The 22,500-nt window shown below is 50.5% G+C and overlaps 1 protein-coding gene across 1 annotated transcript in view; it reads left to right on the forward strand.

Moving 5' to 3' along the window:
• LOC113823456 (mitogen-activated protein kinase kinase kinase 1) overlaps positions 1 to 22,500 on the forward strand; it is a 147,314-nt gene that overhangs the window by 88,666 nt on the left and 36,148 nt on the right. The window contains exon 4 of the mRNA XM_070116987.1: positions 102 to 746. Within this exon, the coding sequence (XP_069973088.1) occupies positions 102 to 746 (645 nt within the window). The remainder of the gene's footprint in view (positions 1 to 101; positions 747 to 22,500) is intronic.

Raw genomic sequence — 22,500 nt, forward strand, 5'->3', positions numbered from 1 at the left:
GCGGAGTCGTATAACATGGGTCGAGGCGATGTTGCCTGTTAGTGAGGCTACCATTTCCATAGATTTTGCTCACTAATTCCTCCGTTTCCAATCCCTCGCAGCGGTCCATGAGCCCGGGCGCCCGTCGGTATGTCGGCAGAGGCAGTATGGGCGTGTCCTCTCGCAACCACTCCTCGAGGGTCACGCCCACGCCCCCGTCGCCGCCCTCGAAGCGCGCCACGCCGCCCACCTCCCCGCGGGTGCGGCGGCAGCGGTCTCCGTCGAGCGGCGGCGCGGGGCGGCGGAACCCGTCGCCGTCTGCCGCCAAGTTGGCCGACGCCGCCAGCGCCGCCAAGACCGCCCGGGCGCGCAGGAGCGGGTCCCCGGGGGCGGCCAGGGCCCCCTCGCGGCCCCCCTCCCCCAACACGCCCGGGGCCGTGGGCGGGGCCGCGCCCTCGGGCGCCGTCGCCTCCCGGAGGCCGGCCTCGCCCACCACCACCTCCGCCGCCGCCAACGGCGCCAGCAGCGGCGCGCGGCCCCCCTCCCCCGGGGCCAGACGACCGCCCTCGCCCAGGGGAACCTCCCCCAGGGGGCGCGGGGCGTCCCCGGGGTCGAGGGGACCGCCCATCAGCGAGGAGACCCTGCGGGCGCGGGTGAGGCGGGCGCTGCGGGCGAGGCTGTACCTGCTGCACCAGCCGGGCCCCAACTCGTTCACGGTGGGCGGCGACTCGCCCACGCACAAGTACAAGGTCATCATCGGACCCCAGGTCAGTGCCCCCCCCCCCCTTTTCCCCTCCGCTGGAGCCCCGGGTCAGGTCGCCGCCAGGAAGGTGCTCAGAGGAAGGACTGAGGGTTGTGCCTAATCACTGTCTATATTAGTAGTCATTATCATTATTTTTTTTGTCATCAATATTTGTATTTAATAACATGTCCTTCCCTTGGCGACTGTAGACATGGCTCCAGTCGAGGAGGCAGAATATTTGTTACTATATTTTAATCATTTCACCAAAGTAGTTGAATGGCATGTCAGGGTATAAATAGGTATATGGTATGTAAGATTGTAAACAGGTGATTGGCATGTCGGCTTAGAAACAGGTAAGTGACATGTCAACGTACAAACATGACATGAAACTCTTACAAGCAGGTAAATGGCATGTCAACTTACAAACAGGTGACATGTCAGCTTACAAATAATTAAATGACATAACAGCTTAGAAACAGGTGAATAACATGACAACTCACAAACAGGTGAATGACATGACAACTCACAGACAGGTGACATGTCAGCTTACGAACAGTTAAATGACATATCAGCTTAGAAACAGGTGAATGGAATGGCAACTCACAAACAGGTGAATGCCACGACAACTCCCAGACAGGTGAACGACACGACGGCTCACAAACAGGTGCCACAACGCGTCACCGACATGTCCCCGGGGGATGACATGTGTTGATTGGAAACGTTTTTTTTTTCCGGAATCCACCGGTGATAACGTGTTGATTAGAAACTTTTTTTTTTTTTTTTTTTTTTTTTTTTTTTTTTTTTTTTTATCGGAATCCCCCAGACGTGACTTCAGCTGCGACGCGGATATTTGGCCTGAAGTGAGTTCATTCAGGACGACGTGTTTGGGGCGTTTAGGAGAGGTGTTGTGTCTGGGGAAGGATGTTTGGCTTTGGTGGCTTTTCAGGGGAGGGGAGGGAGGGAGGGAGGGAGGGGGAGGGAAGGTGGGAGAGGGAGGGAGGGAGGGAAAGAAGGTGGGAGAGAGAGGGAAGGAAGGTGGGAGAGGGAGGGAAGGAAGGTGGGAGAGAGGGAGGGAAGGAAGGTGGGAGAGGGAGAGGGAGGGAAGGAAGGTGGGAGGGGGAGAGGGAGGGAAGGAAGGTGGGATGAGGAAGAGAGAGGGAGGGGGAGATGGAGGGAAGGAAGGTGGGAGAGGGAGAGGGAGGGAAGGAAGGTGGGAGAGGGAGAGGGAGAGGGAGGAAGGTGGGAGAGGGAGAGGGAGGAAGGAGGGAGGTGGGAGAGGGAGAGGGAGGGAAGGAAGGTGGGAAGGTGGGAGAGGGAGGGAGGGAGGGAAGGTGGGAGAGGGAGAGAGAGGGAAGGTGGGAGATGGAGGGAAGGAAGGTGGGAGAGAGGGGGAAGGAAGGTGGGAGAGGGAGAGAGGGAGGGAGGGAAACGTTTTTTTTTTCCGGAATCCACCGGTGATAACGTGTGTTGATTGGAAACGTTTTTTTCTTTTTTCTTTTATTTTTTTCTTTGTTTTTCTTTGTTTTCTTTTCTTTTCTTTGTTTTTTGAATCCCCAGACGTGACTTCAGCTGCGACGCGGATATTTGGCCTGAAGTGAGTTCATTCAGGACGACGTGTCTGGGGCGTTTAGGAGAGGTGTTGTGTCTGGGGAAGGATGTTTGGCTTGGGTGGCTTTTCAGGGGAGGGGAGGGAGGGAGGGAGGGGGGAGGAAGGGAAGGTGGGAGAGGGAGGTGGGAAAGGGAGGGAGGGAGGGAAGGTGGGAGGGGGAAGGAGGGAGGGAAGGAAGGTGGGAGAGGGAAGGAAGGTGGGAGGGGGAAGGAAGGTGGGAGAGGGAGGGAGGGAAGGTGGGAGAGAGAGAGGGAGGCAAGGAAGGTGGGAGAGGGAGAGGGAGGGAGGGAAACGTTTTTTTTTTTTTTTCCGGAATCCACCGGTGATAACGTGTTGACTGGAAACGTTTTTTTTTTTTTTTTTTTTTTTTTTTTTTATCGGAATCCCCCAGACGTGACTTCAGCTGCGACGCGGATATTTGGCCTGAAGTGAGTTCATTCAGGACGACGTGTTTGGGGCGTTTAGGAGAGGTGTTGTGTCTGGGGAAGGATGTTTGGCTTGGGTGGCTTTTCAGGGGGAGGGGAGGGAGGGAGGGAGGGGGGAGGGAAGGTGGGAGAGGGAGGGAGGGAGGGAGGGAGGGGGAGGGAAGGTGGGAGGGAAGGAGGGAAGGTGGGAGGGGGAGGGAGGGAAGGTGGGAGAGGGAGGGAGGGAGGGAAAGAAGGTGGGAGAGGGAGGGAAGGAAGGTGGGAGAGGGAGAGGGAGGGAGGGAAGGAAGGTGGGAGAGGGTGAGGAAGAGGGAGGGAAGGAAGGTGGGAGAGGAAGAGGGAGGGAAGGAAGGTGGGAGAGGGAGAGGAAGAGGGAGGGAAGGAAGGTGGGAGAGGCAGAGGGAGGGAGGGAAACGTGTTTTTTTCCGGAATCCACCGGTGATAACGTGTGTTGATTGGAAACGTTTTTTTTTTTTTTTTTTTTTTTTTTTTTTTTTTTAATCCCCAGACGTGACTTCAGCTGCGACGCGGATATTTGGCCTGAAGTGAGTTCATTCAGGACGACGTGTTTGGGGCGTTTAGGAGAGGTGTTGTGTCTGGGGAAGGATGTTTGGCTTGGGTGGCTTTTCAGGGAGGGGAGGGAGGGAGGGAGGGAGGGGAGGAGGGAGAGGGAGGGAAGGTGGGAGAGGGAGAGGGAGGGAAGGAAGGTGGGAGAGGGAGAGGGAGGGAAGGAAGGTGGGAGGGAAGGTGGGAGAGGGAGAGGGAGGGAAGGAAGGTGGGAGAGGGAGGGAGGGAGGGAAGGTGGGAGAGGGAGGGAGGGAGGGAAGGTGGGAGGGAGGGAAGGTGGGAGGGAGGGAAGGTGGGAGAGGGAGGGAGGGAGGGAAAGAAGGTGGGAGAGAGGGAGGGAAGGTGGGAGGGAAGGTGGGAGGGAGGGAAGGTGGGAGAGGGAGAGGGAGGGAAGGAAGGTGGGAGAGAGGGAGGGAGGGAAGGTGGGAGAGGGAGAGGGAAGGGAAGGTGGGAGGAGAGAGAGAGGGGGAAGGTGGGAGAGGGAGGGAGGGAAGGAAGGTGGGAGAGGGAGAGGGAGAGGGAAGGAAGGTGGGAGAGGGAGAGGGAGGGAAGGAAGGTGGGAGGGAAGATGGGAGAGAGGGAGAGGAAAGGTGGGAGGAGGGAGATGGAGGGAAGGAGGGAAGGAAGGTAGGAGAGAGGGAGGGAAGGTGGGAGAGGGAGGGAGGGAAGGTGGGAGAGGGAAGGAAGGAAGGTGGGAGAGGGAGAGGGAGGGAGGGAAGGTAGGAGAGAGGAAGGGAGGGAAGGAGGAAGATGGAAGGAAGGAAGGTGGGAGGGAAGGAGGAAGAGAGGGAGGGAGGGAGGGAAGGTGGGAGATGGAGGGAAGGAAGGAGGAAGAGGGAGGGAGGGAGGGAGGGAGAGAGGCAGAGACAGAGACAGGCAGACAGATAGACCTCTTTGAAACTCTACGTATCTATCTTTCTCTCTGTCTCCTCTCTCCCTCCTTGCCCCTCCCTCCCCCCTCTCCCCCTTCCCCTCTCTCTCATCCCTCCCTCCCCCTCTCCCTCTTCCTCTCTCCCCCTACCCCGCCCCACCTGTTCTATGTAGGGGTGATCGTGTGTCAGGTCGAGAGGAACGTAACCGCCCCCTCCCCTCGCCCCCCCGCCACACTAATAGGCTTAAGAACCCTTTCCCTCCCCCTCCCATAAGACGCTCCGGTTTCCTTTAATGTTGAGAGACGACTAAATAACCAAATACCTTAGGTTGTTGGCTTGTTTATTATTGTTATTGTTATTATTCTTATTATTTTTATTTTATTTTTTATGTTTTTTATTTATTATTATTATTTTTTTTTTAGATTTGAGAGTGACTAGTGTCATGGCGTGACAGGGCTTGCGTAATCTATTCCTCTTCTCGACCAGACCCCTCGAGAGTCTCTCCTCCTCTCCACCAAACCCCACGTCACCTTCTCTTCCCCACCAAACTTCACGATATCCCCCTCTTCTCCTCCACCAAACCCCGCCCACCTTTCCCTCTCCTCCTCTTCTTCTTCCTCCTCCCCTCTCATCGTCCTCGTTGTTGTCGTCCTCCTCCGACTCCACCTCCTCCTTTTCCTTCACCTCCACCTCTCCTCCTCCTTCTCCTCCACCTCCACCTCTCCTCCACTTCTCCTCCACCTCTCCTCCTCCTCCACCACCTCCTCCGCCTCCTTCCTCCTCCTCCTCCACCTCCACCTCTTCCTCCTCCACCTCCACCTCTCCCCTTCTCCTCCTTCTCCTCCTCCACCTCCCTCTCCCCTCCTCCTCCTTCTCTTCCCCCTCTCCCCTTCTCCTCCTCCACCTCCTCCTCCTCCTCCTCCCTCCTCCTCCTCCTCCTCCTCCCCTCCTCCTCCCTCCTCCTCCCTCCTCCTCCTCCTCCACCACCTTTCCACCACCTCCTCCTCCACCTTTCCTCTCCTCCTCCTCCTCCTCCACTTATACAACCCTTTCCTCCCGCATGAACCCGCGTGGAACCGTAGAACCGTAGAGCCGTGAGCGCAAGTGCGGGTTTGGTAAAAAGCTGGAACGACAAGTACGGTGTGTATTACGCTGGAGGGTGGGGGGTGTTGGGGGTGGGGGTGTAGTGGGGGGTGTGGGGGTGTGGGGGGGGATGGGGGGAACCCGCTTCGACACCATGGGAGTAAAAGGGAGGAAAAGTGTAAGGGATTTGGTAACGAAGGTTGTGGGGGGGGGGGGGATGAGGGTGGGTGGGGTGGGAGAGGGAGGGGAGGTGTGTGTGTGTGTGCGTGTATGTGTGTGTGTGTGTGTGTGTGTGTGTGTGTGTGTGTGTGTGTGTGTGTGTGTGTGAGAAAGAGAGAGAGAGAGAGAGCGTAAGGGAATGAGGAATGTATGTGCGTATGTGCATGTGTGTGTGGGGGTGGAGAGAGAGAGAGTGAGAGTGTGCGTGCGTGCATGTGTGTGTGTGTGTGTGTATGTGTATGTGTGTTTGTTTCATAGAGTTACGGAGTTCGTATCTTAAAAAAAAATGTAGAACGAAAAAGATGCGTTATTAGCGATAAATAAATGGTAGATAGATAATATCGATAGATAATTTCGCCGGCCAGCATATTCCGCCATGACAGGTGTAGAAAAACGCAATTTAATAGACAAAATAGACATAAAAGGCGTGACAGGTATTTGACAAGTAGAACAGCATCGATTGGTATTGAAATCTTTTTAAATCAGACGCTTATATTATGTTCATTGATCATATAACAAGACATATCAATCAATATATCAATCAATCAATCTCTCGTTTAGCGGAGTTATTCATTCTCTTTTTTTCCTTTTTATTCTTCATTCATACCTTTTTTCTGCATTTATCGAGTCACGTTGCGCAACACGACGCTTTCTTCTTCTCTTTCTAATTCCTTTTGTCTTCTTTGTTTTCTTCTTCCTCTTCTTCTTTTTCTTCTTCCTCTTCGCTCTACTTCTTTTTCTTCTTCTCTTTCTTCTCCATCTACTTCTTCTTCTTCTTCGCAAAACGACTCTCTCCTTCTCCTTCTAATTATTTTGTCTTTTCTTTTTCTTCCTCCTCTTCTTCTTTTTCTTATTCTACTTCTACTTCATCTTTTTTCACCTTCTTTTTACAATGTGAAGAGGAAGTGGAATTTAAACCGCTTACTTTGACGTCAACGCGGGGGGTGGTGGGGGGGAGGTTGTAGCAACGGGGGGGGGATCAATCGTTAATGTCGTGATGGATCAGTTTAATTCTTTTATTGGTGTTTTATTTATGGGTCCATTTACGTAAGCGATGGAATGGGGGGGTTAAGGAAGTGCCGCTCAGGTGGGTGGTATATTGTGGGAGGTTGAAGTAGATTTTGTTTTTTGTTTTTGTTTTTTGTGTTTGTCTGTCAGGCTGTCTGGCTGTTTTTTCCTCTTTCTCTTTTTTTTCTCTTTCTGTCTGTCGGCCTTTTTCTTTCTTTCTTTGTCTCTCTTCCTTTCTCTCTTTCTCTTTCTGTCTGTCGGCGTTTTTCTTTCTCTCTTTCTTTCTTTCTCTCTCTCCCTCTCTCTCTCTCTCTCTCTCTCTCTCTCTCTCTCTCTCTCTCTCTCTCTCTCTCTCTCTCTCTCTCTCTCTCTCTCTCTCTCTCTCTCTCTCCTTCTTCTCTCTTCCTCTCTCTCTCTCTTCCTCTTTCTCCTTCTCACTTTCCATATTCCCCTCTCCCTCTCTCTTTCCCTCTCCCTCTCCCTCTCCAGAGAATGCGGAATTGTGTAACTTATCGACAGGAAGATTAGCATTTTCATTTTGTTTATGCCTGGATGGGGATTAGAACTGATATTGTTAATCTCGGCAGTTCAGGTAAACATGATAGCATAAATACTTTGATATCCTCTCTCTTTCTCTCTCTGTCTGTCTCTCTCTCTCTCTCTCTCTCTCTCTCTCTCTCTCTCTCTCTCTCTCTCTCTCTCTCTCTCTCTCTCTCTCTCTCTCTCTCTCTCTCTCTCTCTCTCCCTCCCTCCCTCCCCCCCCCTCTCTCTCTCTCTCTCTCTCTCTCTCTCTCTCTCTCTCTCTCCTCTCTCTCTCTCTCTCTCTCTCTCTCTCTCTCTCTCTCTCTCTCTCTCTCTCCTCTCCCTCCCTCCCTCCCCCTTTCTCTCTCTCTCTCTCTCTCTCTCTCTCTCTCTCTCTCTCTCTCTCTCTCTCTCTCTGTCCCTCTCGCTCTCTCTCTCTCTCTCTCTCTCTGTCTCTGTCTCTCTGTCTGTCGCTCTCTCTGTCTGTCGCTCTCTCTCTCTCTCTCTCTCTGTCTCTGTCGCTCTCTCTGTCTCTCTGTCTCTGGCTCTCTCTCTCTCTCTCCCTCCCTCCCTCCCTTCCTTCTCCCCACTTCGACCTCCCCCCCCACCAACGCCCACCCGCCTATTCCTCTCATCCACGCCCACGGTAGCCAGCGGGTGTGACCATGTGGCTCCGCTCATCAACATGGGTGAGATAGCACTGCAGAATCGCCATGTTGGGTCCAGGAAGGCAAGGTCGTGTAACCCCCTCCCCTCCTCCCTACCTCCCTCTCTCCCTCTTTCTCCCTCCTCTCTTGTCTTCTCCTTTTCCCCCTCTCTTCCCCGCTTTCTTACCTTTTTTCCTGTCTTTCTCCCCCTCTTCCCCTCTTTTCTACCTCCCTCAATCTCCCCCAATCTCCTTCTTTCTCCATCTCCCTGTCTCCCCTTCTCCCTCCTCCCCTCTTTCTCCTTCCCATCCCTGCCTCTCCCCTTCCCATCCCTCCTCTCCCCTTTCCCTCTTTCTCCTTCCCATCCCTCCCTCTTTCTCCCTCTCCCCTTCCCTCTCTCTCCCTCTTCCCCTTCAGGTGCTCCTTATCCTGCCTAAGGAACACCCTTTGGACGCCGCTGCTTGGCTCCGTGTCCGGCCGGAAACTGGCGGGAGGCGGAGTCATCGAGTTGGCGGGAAAAAATAGGGATGGTTGGTGTAAAGGCTTTTTATGAAGTGGGGTGGAAAGTGGGGTTTCTCTCTCTGTCTCTGTATGTCTCTCTCTCTCTCTCTCTCTCTCTCTCTCTCTCTCTCTCTCTCTCTCTCTCTCTCTCTCTCTCTCTCTCTCTCTCTCTCTCTCTCTCTCTCTCTCTCTCTCTCTCTCTCTCTCTCTCTCTATCTCTCTCTCTCTCTCTCTCTCTCTCTCTCTCTCTCTCTATATATATATATATATATATATATATATATATATATATATATATATAGATATTTTTTTTTTTTACCAAATTTTTTTTCGGTTGATGTATTTTCATTTTATTAGGTTGATGACTTAGATGGGTCATTTTTTGTATTGAAGTTATATGATGCTATTTATTTATCATAGGTTCACTTGTGTTGTAAGATGTTTTACGAAATGCACAAATTATTTACGGAATGTGATGGAATTTTTTTTGTTGGTTTAGTAGATTTCTTAGGTAGATAAAGGGAGGTCAGATTTAACATCGGAGGCGCGCGCTTTTATTTATTGCAATTTTTATTTTATTTATTTTCTTTTTTATTATCGATGCGGTTTTAACAGGTATATTTTTTACGCGTTCTGATAAGATTAAATCGAGTGCGATTGTGATATCGGTAGACAAGGTAAGTCTTTTTTTTTAAGTTGTCTTTCGAAAGAGACTTTTTTTTATGATGTTTTCTTTCTTTTGCTTTTGTTATCAGTTTCAGAACTTTTTTTTCTGTCTTTCGTTTTCATTTCCCTTTTTTTCCTACTACTATTTCTTCTCCCTTCGCTCGTTTTCTCCTACCTTTTCTTTTTTTTCCTCTCTCTCTCTCTCTCTCTCTCTCTCTCTCTCTCTCTCTCTCTCTCTCTCTCTCTCTCTCTCTCTCTCTCTCTCTCTCTCTCTCTCTCTCTCAGGTGATGGGGAGTGAAGGGGAGGGGGAGACGAAGCACATAGTAAGGGAAGGGGGGGATGGGTGGGATGGGGCTAGGTAGAGGGGGGGAGGGGGAGGATGCGCGTGCGTGGCCTTCATTGACCTTTATAAGCCTTCGCAGACATTCATAGACCTTTATAGGCCTCTGCAGACCTTCATGGACTTTCACAGGCCTTCGCAGACATTCATAATTCTTAGCAGGCCTTTACAAACCTTCACAGACCTTCACAAAGCCCCCACAGACCTTCATAATTCTATATAGGCCTTCACAACCCCCCACAGACCTTCACAAACCCTCATAAACCCCCACAGACCTTCATAATTCTATATAGGCCTTCACAACCCCCACACAGACCTTCACAAACCCTCACAAACCCCCACAGACCTTCATAATTCTATATAGGCCTTCACAACCCCCCACATACCTTCACAAACCCTCACAAACCCCCACAGACCTTCATAATTCTTTATAGGCCTTCACAACCCCCACAGACCTTCACAGACCCTCACAAACCCCCACAGACCTTCATAATTCTATATAGGCCTTCACAACCCCCCACATACCTTCACAAACCTTCATAAACCCCCACAGACTTTCATAATTCTTTATAGGCCTTCACAACCCCCACACAGACCTTCACAGACCTTCACAAACCCCCACAGACCTTCATAATTCTTCATAGGCCTTCACAACCCCCACACAGACCTTCACAGACCTTCATAATTCTTCATAGGCCTTCACAAACCTTCACAGACCCTCACAAAGCCCCCACAGACCTTCACGAGCCCCCCCCCCCACAGACCTTCCTAGGCCTTTCTTTGGCGCCCGCTGCTCCTCCGTGGACTTGTGGGTCACTTTCACAACGCAGAGCTTTTTGCCTTGATCCCGTCCGCCACGACTCACCCCCCTGACCTTTGACCCGGACTTGACCCTTGGCGCGGGTTTGGGTTCAGGGGAGGGAGGTGGGGATGGCTGGGGGGAGGGAGGGAAGAAGGGAGAGGAGAGAGGAAGGAGTGGAGGAGGGGAGAGGAGAGGAGAGATTGAGGGAGGGACGAGAGAGGAGAGGAGAGAGTGAGGGAGGGAGAGGAAGAGGAGGGAAAGGAGGGGAGACGTGAGAGTAAGGGAAGAATAGAAGAAAAACGATAATGATAAGAAGGGAGGCAAGGGAGAGTGAAAGGGACGAAGAGAGGGAAGTGCAGAATAAAGGAGAAAAAAGGAAAGAAGGAAAGGAATGGAGTAAAACAGAATAAAAATTTAAAGGATTAAGTGAAGAAGAAGAAGATAGGAGAGGGAGGAGAAGAAGAAGGAGAAGTAAAAGAAGAAGAAGAAGAAAGAGGAGGAGAAGAGGAAGAAAGAAAGAGGAAAAAAGAGAGAAAGACAGAAGAGGTAAGGAACGGGAAGGAGGAGTAAGAACTATGAATAAGAGGAATTTACTTGATATGTGTGTACGCGTGCTTGAGTGAGCGTGTATCCGCGCCCGTGTGTGTGTGAGTGAGTGAGCGTGTATGTGTGTGTACCTGAGTGCGTCTAAGGGAGTGTATGTATCTCTTCATGACTGTGTGTATGTATGTGTGTGTGTGTGTTAGTATGTGTGTGTGTGTGCACGTGGCCTTGCGTGAGCGTATAAGCGCGGAAGGACAGCCCTCTGGATGTTCAACGCCGATCGTGAATGTTTAAACCGAGGAAGAACAACGCTCTCATTGTAATGCTCTTCCCCCCCTCCTTCCCCTCCTACCCTCCTCGCCTCTCCTTCCCCTCCCCCTTCCCCCTCCTACCCTCCTCGCCTCCCCTTCCTTCCCACTTCGCCTCTCCTTCCCCTTCTTCCCTCCTCCCCTCCCCCTCTTTAACCTCCCTCTTCCCTTTCTTCCCTCCTCGCCTCCCCTTCTTCCCTCCTCGCCTCCCCGCCTCTCCTCCCCATCCCCCTCCTTCCCTCCCCTTCCCCTTCCGTGGAGGAGGGAGGGAGGGAGGGTGGAAGGGGATGCGTGAAGGAGGGAACGAGGGAGGGAGGGAAGGGATGGGTGGAAGGGGGGAAGGAAAAGGGAGGGAAGGAGGTAGGGGAAGGATTGAAGGAGGGAAGATAGAAGAAAGGAGATGGAGGGAAGGGGGGAAGGAGGAACGAAGGGGATAGAGGGAAGGAGAGAAGGAAGAGGATGGAGGGAAGGATGGGAGATAGAAGGAAGGGAATGCGTAGGAGGGAATGAGGAAGGAAGGGGATAGAGAGAAGAGAAAAGGAAGGGGAAGGGCGGAAAGAAGGAAGGCAGAAAGGACTCGGATGCGCAGAGGGAGGGAAGGAGGAAGGAAGGGGATAGAGAGAAGAGAAAAGGAAGGGGAAGGGCGGAAAGAAGGAAGACAGAAAGGACTCGGATGCGCAGAAGGAGGGAAGGAGGAAGGGAAGGGGTTGAGGGAGGGGCCGCCCGCGTCTCCTAGGTGAAGTGAAGTGCCCACTCAAGAGACACCTGTCCCTGGGGCTCCTGGGCTGCAGGTGAGTCTCCAAGGTCGGCCGTGCGCGAGCGAAGCCGGGTCGGGCGGCGGGAGCGAAGCGGGGCCGGCTTCGCTCCCGCCGCCCGACCCGGCTTCGCTCCCGCCGCCCGACCCGACTTCGCTCACACCGCCCGACCCGACCCGGCTTCGCTCCCTCTACCCGAACCGACCCGGCTTCGCTCCCACTACCCGCGCGGCGCTGATGTCATGCTGGAGTACCTGCTTGCCTGCTTGCCTGCCTGCTTCCCTGCTTCTCTGCTTGCCTGTCTGTTGGTAAGCAGGCGAGGAGGGAGGGAGGTAGAGGCAAGCGAGCAGGCAGGACTCACGCTTTTTTGTCTTTGTTTTGGTTGTGTGTGCGTGTGTGTGTGTGTGTGTATGTGTGTGTGTGTGTGTGTTTGTGTGTGTGTGTGTGTGTGTGTGTTTGTGTGTGTGTGTGCGTGTGTGTGTGTGTGTGCGTGTGTGTGTGTGTGTGTGTGTGTGTGCGTGTGTGTGTGCGTGTGTGTGTGTGTCTGGTTTTCTCTTTTCGTTTTCCCTCCTTTTTCTTAGTATTATTCTCCTCCTCATTCTTTTTCTCTTTTTTTTTCTTCTTCTCTTTCTTCTTCTTCTTTTACCCTCTTATTCTCCTTCTTCTTCTTTTTCTTAATCTTCCTCTTCTTCTTCTATTCCTCCTCCTCCTCCTTTCCTCCTTTTCCTCCTCCTCCTCATCCTTTCCTCCTTTTCCTCCTCCTCATCCTAAGAGCAAATAAGAAAGATTATAACGTTAAAACAAAAAGATCAGTAAAAAAGATAATAATTAAAAATATAAAGAAATAAAAAGAACATGATTTACGACAGGCTTGTGCTAATACGTTTTTTATTTTATTTATTTATTTATTTAGTTTTATTTTTTTTATTTTTACTTTTTTTTTTTTTTTTTTTTTTTTTTTTTTTTTTTTTTTTTTTTTAGACGCTATGCATATTTTGGAGGAACAGGGCAACTCGAATTATCGTCATGCACAGAGGCCGACGGAAAACGCCTTCTTATGAAATTACTCTTAAGGGCGTCCTACTCTTTTAGAAAGCAACATCAACAAAAACAACAACAATAACAACAAATAACAAAAACATCAACAAAAACAACAATAACACCAACATCAACAACAATAACAACAACAAACATCAACAAACAACATCAACAACAACAACAAAGAGAAACAGCAACAAAACATCAGCATCAACAACAAAAACAACAAACAGCCACAACAAACAACAAAGAGAAACACAACAACCCTGGCCATGCACCAGAACCGCCATGCACAAGAGGCAACGTTACATCATATTGGGATCTTGTTATGCAATTTGGAGGGAGAAAAACGATGACTCCGGTTTCCGCCATGCGCAAAAGACTGCAAAAACCGTCATGCGCAAAAGACTGCAAAAAACCGTCATGCACAAACACTAAACACAACCGTCGAGCGCAATCGTAAACAGTCACAGCAACCGCCATGCACAAAGACTGTCAAGCGCAAACAATCATAAACCATGACATACGACTGTCAACCACGATCACAACCGCCATGCACAATCACAAACAATCACAATCAAACACCATCCACAAACAATCACAATCAACCACCATGCCCAAAAACCACAAACAACCGCCATGCACAAACAATCACAAACATAACCGCCATGCACAAACACCACAACCGCCATGCACAAACAACCGTCAAGCGTAAACAATCATAAACCATCACAAACAACCCATCACAAACACCACAACCCCAAACAACCGCCATGCACGCCCGGCCCGCGCCCGACGCCCACGCCCTGTCTCAACAACGTCAGTGGATAAACAGTTACTAGTGAGATAATTACTCCCTTCGTTATATGCCTTCTCTTCCTCGTTATTATCCGTTCGCTTCTATGTCTTTTTTTGGTTCTCTCTTTGTCTCTTCTTCTTGTTGGTTCTTCTTCTTTAATCTGGGTTTGTTTGGGATTTTTTTTGTGTGTGTTTTGATTCGTGTTTTTTTTTTCTTTTTCTTTTTCTTTTTAGTCGTCTTTGGGTGTGATTTTCTCTCTCTCTCTCTCTCTCTCTCTCTCTCTCTCTCTCTCTCTCTCTCTCTCTCTCTCTCTCTCTCTCTCTCTCTCTCTCTCTCTCTCTCTCTCTCTCTCTCTCTCTCCTGTTTCTCTCCCTCTCTCTCTCTCTCCCTCTCTCTCTCTCTCTCCCTCCCCTCCCTCCCTATCTACCTCTCGCTCCCCTTATCTCTGCCTATCGCCCGCCCCATTTACTCTTGATTATCTTTATTTACCTATTTATTTGCAAGCCATCAGAGCCTTCTCCATGTCCTCCTCTCCTTCTCTCCCCTCTTCGCATTCCTCAGTCTCGCGTTTCTTCCGTTATCGCTCCGTTCCCCTCACTCCCCTCTTCTCTCGACTCCCTACCCCTCCCTCCTACCTCCCTCCTCCCCCCCCCCTCTCCCTCTCTCCTCCGTATCCTCGACTCTGTCTGTTCTTCCTTGTTCTATGCATCTAAGTTAAATTTTCCTTCTTTCTTATCAATGTTTTTTTCACTGATTTCCTTTTCTATTTTGCCTGTCCGTCTTGCCTCTCTCGAGTACATTCACTACCCTCCCTACCCTCCTCCTCTCTCTCTCCTCCTCTTTCTTCTCCTCCTCCTTCTCCTTCGTTTTCTTCTTCTTCTTCTTCTTCTCTTCCTCCTCCTTTTTCTTCTTCTTCTTCTTCTCCTCCTTCTTCTTCTTCTTCTCTTTCTTCTTCTCTTTCTTCTTCTTCTTCTTCTTCTCCTTATTCTTCTCCTCCTCCTTCTTCTCCTCCCTTACTTTGTCCTACCCTCTCTACTACCCTTCCCTCCTCCTTCACGACCCTCCATTGCCCTCCAGAACCCCCTTCCACTACCCCTCTCCCCTACCCTTCCCTTCACTCCACTCTCATGCCCACACCACATCTTCTCGCATTCCTCCCCCACCCCTCCATTAACCAGCCCACCCCCTCCCCCCATAATTACCCCCACCCACCCTACCCCACTACCTTACCCTCCACCCCACCCCCACCTCCACCCACCCCCACTTACATACCACTTGCTTGGGCGATAACGAAGGGTGGGTGTAGCGATAAATCAGTTTGAGGAGGGGGGTGCCTTTTCCCCTTCCCGCTCCTTTCTTTCCCCTCTTCCCTCACTCCTCTTTCACTCGCTTTCCCCCTCTTCCCTCCCTCCCTCCCTCCCTCCGTCCCTCCTTCACCCTCTCTCTCCCTTCCCTCTCCTTCAGTCCTCTTCCCTCCCTCTTTCCTTCACTCTTCTTTCCCCTCTATCCTTCTTCCTTCACCCCACTTTCCTCCCTCCCCCTTTCCCCTCTTCCTTCACTTCCTCTCCCTCTCCACCCCTCTTTCTTTCCACCCTCTACCCCTCTTTCCCCTCCACCCCTTTTCCCCTCTTCCCTCCTTCACCTCTTCGTCCTCCCTTCCCCACTTTCCCCTTCTTTCCCCCCTACCCCACTTCCTACCCTCCCTCCCTCCTTCCCCTCTTCTTCCCCCACCCTTTCTTTCTCTCTCTCTCTCTCTCTCTCTCTCTCTCTCTCTCTCTCTCTCTCTCTCTCTCTCTCTCTCTCTCTCTCTCTCTCTCTCTCTCTCTCTCTCCCTCCCTCCTCCCTCCCTCCTTTCTCTCTTTCTCTCTTTCTATCTTTCTATCTTTCTCTCTTTCTCTTTCTCTCTCTCTCTCTCTCTCTCTCTCTCTCTCTCTCTCTCTCTCTCTCTCTCTCTCCCTCTCTCTCTCTCTCTCTCTCTCTCTCTGTCTCTCTCTCTGTGCCCGCTCGCCTCCTCCTAGCCTGCCCTAACAGCTGGCACGGTGCCAAGGTAGACCTAGCGAAGCAGTGGCGTCCCCGAGGTCAGCTGGTACCTGCTGATACCTCGCTCTCCGCCATTTGGAGTCGGACAGCGGCGCGCGAGTGTGCTGTGTGATGTCTGTGCATGCTGTTTGTCGGTTTTATTTTCGTCTGTCTGTTCAACTGTTTTCATTAATTAGTCGTTTGTGTGTGTGTGTTCGTCTTCTGTCCGTCAGTCGGCTTATTTATCCACTATTTATGTATGTATATGTGTATATATATATATATATATATATATATATATATATATATATATATATATATATATATATATCAGTCTATCAGTCTGTTTATAAAGTTAGCAAATGTCTCATGTAAACGCCTTTTCTTCTTTATTCCGTGATTACTCCTTTTTCTTCTTTTTCTTGTTCCTTGATGGAATTGTTTCTCCTAATTTTAGTTAAATTGTGAGGTAAAGTAGAAGACATGAGATCAAGAGAGAGAGAGAGATTCTCGAGAGAGAGAGAGAGAGAAAGAAAGAAAGAAAGACAGAAAGAAGGAAAGAAAGAATAAAGAAGGAAAGAATGTGAGGAAGAAAGAGAGACAAAGAAAATGAGAAAAAAGATAAACAGCGACAGAGACCGAAAGACACAAACAGGGAGAACAGAGGATAAACAACAAGAAATCCCGCCCTCACCGCCCCCCCACCCCCACCCCCACCCCCCCGCCGCACGTAGCCGAACACGAAATGCGAAGCGAATCGAGAAAAAGGAAAAGAAAGAAAAAAGAAGAATGCGAAGCGATTTGAGGAAAAAAGAAAGAAAGAAAGAAGAAGAACAAAAAACTGATATTAACACGTCGAAGACAGCCTGGCTTCTGTCCTCGGCCGATGATGCTCTCGGACACCCCCTCCCCTCCCCTACCCCCACCACCTCCTCCTCCCTCCCCCTCCCCCCACCCCCTCCCCTCCCCCCTCGCGAGTGCCTCCTTCGTAGCAATAATCTGCCGGAGGCGATACCCGGAACCTCTTGGCGGGCGGCAAACGTTCTGGACTTCTTATTTCTCTTTCTATCTCTCTTTCTTTCTCTCTTTCTTTCTTTCTTTCTCTTTCTTTCTCTCTCTTTCTTTCTCTCTTTCTTTCTTTCTCTTATTTTCTTTCTTTCTCTCTCTCTCTTTCTCTTTCTCTTTCTCTTTCTCTTTCTCTTTCTCTTTCTTTCTCTCTCTCTCTCTCTCTCTCTCTCTCTCTCTCTCTCTCTCTCTCTCTCTCTCTCTCTCTCTCTCTCTCTCTCTCTCTCTCTCTCTCTCGCACAGGACAGAAAGAGGAAGAAATAACCGCTTAATTCCCCTTTTTCTCTCTTCCCTCCTTCGTAGCACCGGACACTTAAGAACGAGGGAGAATAATTAACCGCCTAATTCTTTTTTCTCGTTTGCCTCTTCCCTCCTTCGTCCCACAGGGCAGTAAGAGGAAAAATAACCGCCTAATTCCTTTTTTTTTCTCTCTCTCTCTCTCTTCGCTCACTTATGACACTTAAGAACGAGGGAGAATAATTAACCGGCCATTTCATCTATCTCCTGATTCGTTGAAGATGAGAACCGGTGAATGAGCGATGGGTACCTTTAAGGGGGCAACTTAAGGGGGCCACTTAATTAGGAGGGAGTATGCTTAAGAGTCAAGGGGGGGGAGGGGGAGGGGAGGGGAAATGGAGGGGAGGAGGAGGTGTGATTGGGGTTAGGGGGAGTAGGTTGGAATGGGGGAGGAGGTGGGTATTGGGGTAAGGGGGAGTAGGTTGGAATGGGGGGAGGAAGGGGTGGAGGAGGTGTGATTGGGTGTTAGGGGGAGTAGGTTGGAGTGGGGGAAGGGAATGGGGGAGTGAGTAAGGGGTGGAGGAAGTGGGTATTGGGGTAAGGGGGGAGTAGGTTGGAATGGGGTGGGGGAGATGTTAGGGGAGGTAGGAGGGGGTGAGTTGGTGGGAATGGGGGATAGGGGGGAGGTGGAGGGGTGTGGGCGGGGTTGGTGAGGCGAGAAGAGGGGGATGAGCGTGGTGGGGGGGGTTGTAGAGTAATGGCTGGGGGGGGGGAGAAGGAAGGTTGAAATTGCTTTGGTTTAATTGATTAATTGTTTATTTTTAAGAATGATACGGCTAAAGGGATCATTTTTTGTAAAGGTTTATCAAGGTGGTGAGGTAGGGGTGGGGGTATGGGGGTGAGGGGGAGATGAGGGTAGAAATTGCTTTGATTTTATATGTTTATCTATTTATTTTGATTCTATTTAAAGGTATACGTCAAAAGTGAAGTTTTTTTTATGAAGTTTATAAAAGAGAGTGGAGTTGGGATAGGGGGGGGGGGGGAGGAGGAGGGGAGTTTAAATTGATTTGAATTCATTTATTTTCTTATTTGGAGCATGCACTAAAGAGGCGAGGGGGAGGGGGGGTGAGGTGGAGGTAGGTGGCGTCCTCCCCTCTCCCCCTCACCCCTTTATTTTTTATTGTTTTTGTTTGTTTTCGTCCCCACGGCAAAGGCGAGGAACAGCGTTGGAAAATACGTTAAATTGGTGCTTTGTTTAAAGACTTTTGTAGGTGTGAATGTTTTGATGTTTCAACCGAGAGGGAGAGAGAGAGAGAGAGAGAGAGAGAGAGAGAGAGAGAGAGAGAGAGAGAGAGAGAGAGAGAGAGAGAGAGAGAGAGAGACAGAGAGCAAGAGGGGGGAGAGGGGGGCAAGTGGGAGAGAAAAAGAGGGCGGGAGGGTGGAAGGGAGGGAGAGAGAGAGAGAGAAACAGAAAGAGAGAGAGAGAAAAAGAAAGAGATAGATAGATAGATAGATAGAGAGAGAGAAACAGTAAGAGAGAGAGAAAGAGATAGAGAGAGAGAGAGAGAGAGAGCGAGAAGGAAAAAGAGAGAGAAATGGGAGAAAGAGAGATAGTTAGAGACAGAGAGAGAGAAGGAAAAAGAGAGAGAAATAGGAGAAAGAGAGAGAGAGAGAGAGAGAGAGAGAGAGAGCGCTGTTGTTCTCGTAGAAAGTGAGTGAGTGGTCGAGGGTCCTCAGCGGGGCAAGGCCACACTCGCCGCCATGGGCCACTCCGGGGAAGCAGACTCCCTCCCGCTTCGTCTTGCTTCAGGAGGGAGAGAGGCAGAAAGGGCGCTTCAGGTCGGCCTTGGGGAAGCAGACTCCCTCCCGCTTCGTCTTGCTTCAGGAGGGAGAGAGGCAGAAAGGGCGCTTCAGGTCGGCCTTGGGGAAGCAGACTCCCTCCCGCTTCGTCTTGCTTCAGGAGGGAGAGAAGCAGAAAGGGCGCTTCAGGTCGGCCTTGGGGAAGCAGACTCCCTCCCGCTTCGTCTTGCTTCAGGAGGGAGAGAAGCAGAAAGGGCGCTTCAGGTCGGCCTTGGGGAAGCAGACTCCCTCCCGCTTCGTCTTGCTTCAGGAGGGAGAGAAGCAGAAAGGGCGCTTCAGGTCGGCCTTGGGGAAGCAGACTCCCTCCCGCTTCGTCTTGCTTCAGGAGGGAGAGAAGCAGAAAGGGCGCTTCAGGTCGGCCTTGGGGAAGCAGACTCCCTCCCGCTTCGTCTTGCTTCAGGAGGGAGAGAAGCAGAAAGGGCGCTTCAGGTCGGCCTTGGGGAAGCAGACTCCCTCCCGCTTCGTCGTGCTTCAGGAGGGAGAGAGGCAGAAAGGGCGCTTCAGGTCGGCCTTGGGGAAGCAGACTCCCTCCCGCTTCATGTTGCTTCAGGAGGGAGAGAAGCAGAAAGGGCGCTTCAGGTCGGCCTTGGGGAAGCAGACTCCCTCCCGCTTCATGTTGCTTCAGGAGGGAGAGAAGCAGAAAGGGCGCTTCAGGTCGGCCTTGGGGAAGCAGACTCCCTCCCGCTTCATCTTGCTTCAGGAGGGAGAGAAGCAGAAAGGGCGCTTCAGGTCTGCCTTGGGGAAGCAGACTCCCTCCCGCTTCGTCTTGCTTCAGGAGGGAGAGAAGCAGAAAGGGCGCCTCAGGTCGGCCTTGGGGAAGCAGACTCCCTCCCGCTTCGTCTTGCTTCAGGAGGGAGAGAAGCAGAAAGGGCGCTTCAGGTCGGCCTTGGGGAAGCAGACTCCCTCCCGCTTCGTCTTGCTTCAGGAGGGAGAGAAGCAGAAAGGGCGCTTCAGGTCGGCCTTGGGGAAGCAGACTCCCTCCCGCTTCGTCGTGCTTCAGGAGGGAGAGAAGCAGAAAGGGCGCTTCAGGTCGGCCTTGGGGAAGCAGACTCCCTCCCGCTTCGTCTTGCTTCAGGAGGGAGAGAAGCAGAAAGGGCGCTTCAGGTCGGCCTTGGGGAAGCAGACTCCCTCCCGCTTCGTCGTGCTTCAGGAGGGAGAGAAGCAGAAAGGGCGCTTCAGGTCGGCCTTGGGGAAGCAGACTCCCTCCCGCTTCGTTTTGCTTCTCTCAGGCTGATCTTTGGTGCTTCGTTTGCCCGTTGCTTGTAAATTATGGTTGTTGTAATTATTGTTTGTTTATTAGTTTTTTATTTGTTTATTTTATTTTTTTATTTTATTTTATTTATTTTTTATTTTTATTTTTTTTTTTGTTTCCTTTTCTTTCTTCCTTTTCTCTTCCCCTTCCACGGTGTTCCTTCTTTTCATTCCCTTTCGCTTTTCTGTCTTCTTTCTCTTTCCTACTCCCTCCTCCTCCTCCTCCTCTTCCCTCTTCTTTTACACCCTTCTTCTTGATCTTCTCCGTTCTCCTCCTCCTTCTTAATCCTCCTCCTCCTCCTCGTATTCATTATCCTCTCCCTCCCTCACTTACTCCCCCCCCCCCTCTGTCCCCTGGGGCCATCTTGCCAAGGTCACTTCCAGCGCATCTGTCCGGGGGGGGGGGGGGGGGAGGTCGGAGTCAGGGGGCAAAGCGCAAAGGCAAAGTGTAACAGTGTGAACAGATAGATGAATAGATAAATAGATAGATAGAGCGGTAGATTTATTTTTTTTAATAGGATATAGGGAATGGGCATAAGGTGGTCTTTTTTATGGGTGTTATTGATTGTAACAGTGTGAAGAGATAGATAGATAGGTAGATAGATTTATGTTAAATTGAAGTACTTAATTTTTTTTCTAAATAGGATTTGGAGAATACGAGAATTGGAGAATTTGGAAATAAGATGGTCTCTTTTGTGGGTGTTATTGTTGTTCCTTCTCTTCTCCCCTTCTAACCCTTTTCTATTCTTTTTCCCCTTTTCATAGCAGCCCCTGTCGATGCCCCTTCCCTTCCCTTCCTCTAGGTCTTCCCGTTCTTCTTAGCCGCCCCTGTCACCCTGCCTCCCTCTTTCTGCCCCTTCCGCTGTCTACCTCTCTCTTCCCTCTCTTCCTATCTCTCTCTTCCCTCTCTTCCTATCTCTCTCTTCCCTCTCTTCCTATCTCTCTCTTCCCTCTCTTCCTATCTCTCTCTTCCCTTACCGTGTCATCAATTTTCCTCCATTCCTCCCCTTCCTCTTGCTGCTACTACAACCCTTCCTCTTCTACTTTCCCCTACCCCTCACCCCTTCCACTTGAATTCCCTACCCATCCCTTCTACTCACCCCTACCCCTCACCCCCTTCCACTAGAATTCCCCTACCCATCCCCTTCCCTTCTTCTCTCTTCTGTCCTTTTCAGTTCTTTACCCCGAAGCTCCTTTCCCTTGGGACTTACCCTGTAACCTGTCCCCTTCCCCTTCCTATCCCCCCTCTTCCCCTAGCAGTCCCCCTGCCCCTCACCCCTTCCCCTAGAATATTCCTGCCCCCTATCCCCTTTCCCTTCCACTCTCGCCCCTATCCCTCACTCCCTTCCCTTCGCAAACCCCTTCCCTTTCCTTCCCTTCGCAACCCCTTCCGCCCCCTCCCCCCTCTCCTTTCCGACCCCCATCACCCTGTCGCTCCCCCATGTAGGTCAAGTGCGCCGCCCCTGCTCTCGCACTTTCTGCTGTCTCCCCCCCCCCCTCACCAGGCCCCTCCACTCCCACCCCCACCCCCCGGCGCTACGTAGATACCCTGCCCTCGTGTGGTGCTGATTCTCGTTACGTTTGGGACAAGGATAAGTGACAGAAATAAATAGTTGGATGGATAGGTAGATGGATAGATGGTTAGGTAGGTAGAGGGATAGTTGGATGGATAGATTGGTAGATAGATGGATAGATGGTTAGGTAGGTAGAGGGATAGTTGGATGGATAGATTGGTAGATAGATAGATAGGTAGAGGGATAGTTGGATGTATAGATTGGTAGGTAGATAGATGGGTAGGTAGGTAGAGAAATAGATGAATGGATGGATAGGTAGGTAATAGGTAAATAGATAGGCAGATGGATAGATAGATGGCTAGGTTGGTAGTTGGTAGATAGATAGATAGGTAGGTAGGTAGGTAGATGGATATATAGATAGGTGGGTAGATAGGTAGGTAGGTAGGTAAATAGATGGATAGATAGGTAGGTAGATGGAGATAAGTAGGTAGATGGATAGATAGATTGGGAGGTAGGTAGTTGATGGAGATAGATAGGTAGGTAGATGGATAGATAGATTGGAAGGTAGGTAGGTAGATGGATGGATGGATAAATAGATGTTATTCATTCGAGGTTTGGTTAAGTTGTTGACATCGTTGAGTGAGACCCGGCGATAGAGGTGAAATTCGCTTGTTTTGATATGCTTTGAACTCGAAAATAAAATCTGGGTTCAGAGAATTCCCGATAAAGGTGGAAATAAAGGAGCGGCATTCTTCTTCTCCCTCAACTTTTCTTCTTCTTTTCTTCTTCTCCTTCATCTTCTTCTTTTCCTCCTCCTCCTCCTCCTTCCCATCCTTCTCCTGTCCTCTCTTCCTCCCTCCTCCTCTTCTTCTTCTTCTTTTTCCTCCTGTTCTACTTCTTTCTCTTCTTCTCCTTCTTCTTTGACATACTAGGTTTTGTCTTCGTTGTCCTCTCTCCTTCTTTTTCTTTATTTTATTTTATTTATTTATGTTGCTCTCATAACGATCTTCCTCCTCTTCTAATTTATTTTATTTTATTTATTAATATATTTTTATTTATTTATTTTTTATTTGTTTATTTGTTTAATTATTTATTTATTTGTAGGGTATTGCTTGTTACGCTAAAAAG

Source organism: Penaeus vannamei, chromosome 39 (assembly GCF_042767895.1).
Source record: "Penaeus vannamei isolate JL-2024 chromosome 39, ASM4276789v1, whole genome shotgun sequence".
Lineage (NCBI taxonomy): Eukaryota > Metazoa > Arthropoda > Malacostraca > Decapoda > Penaeidae > Penaeus > Penaeus vannamei.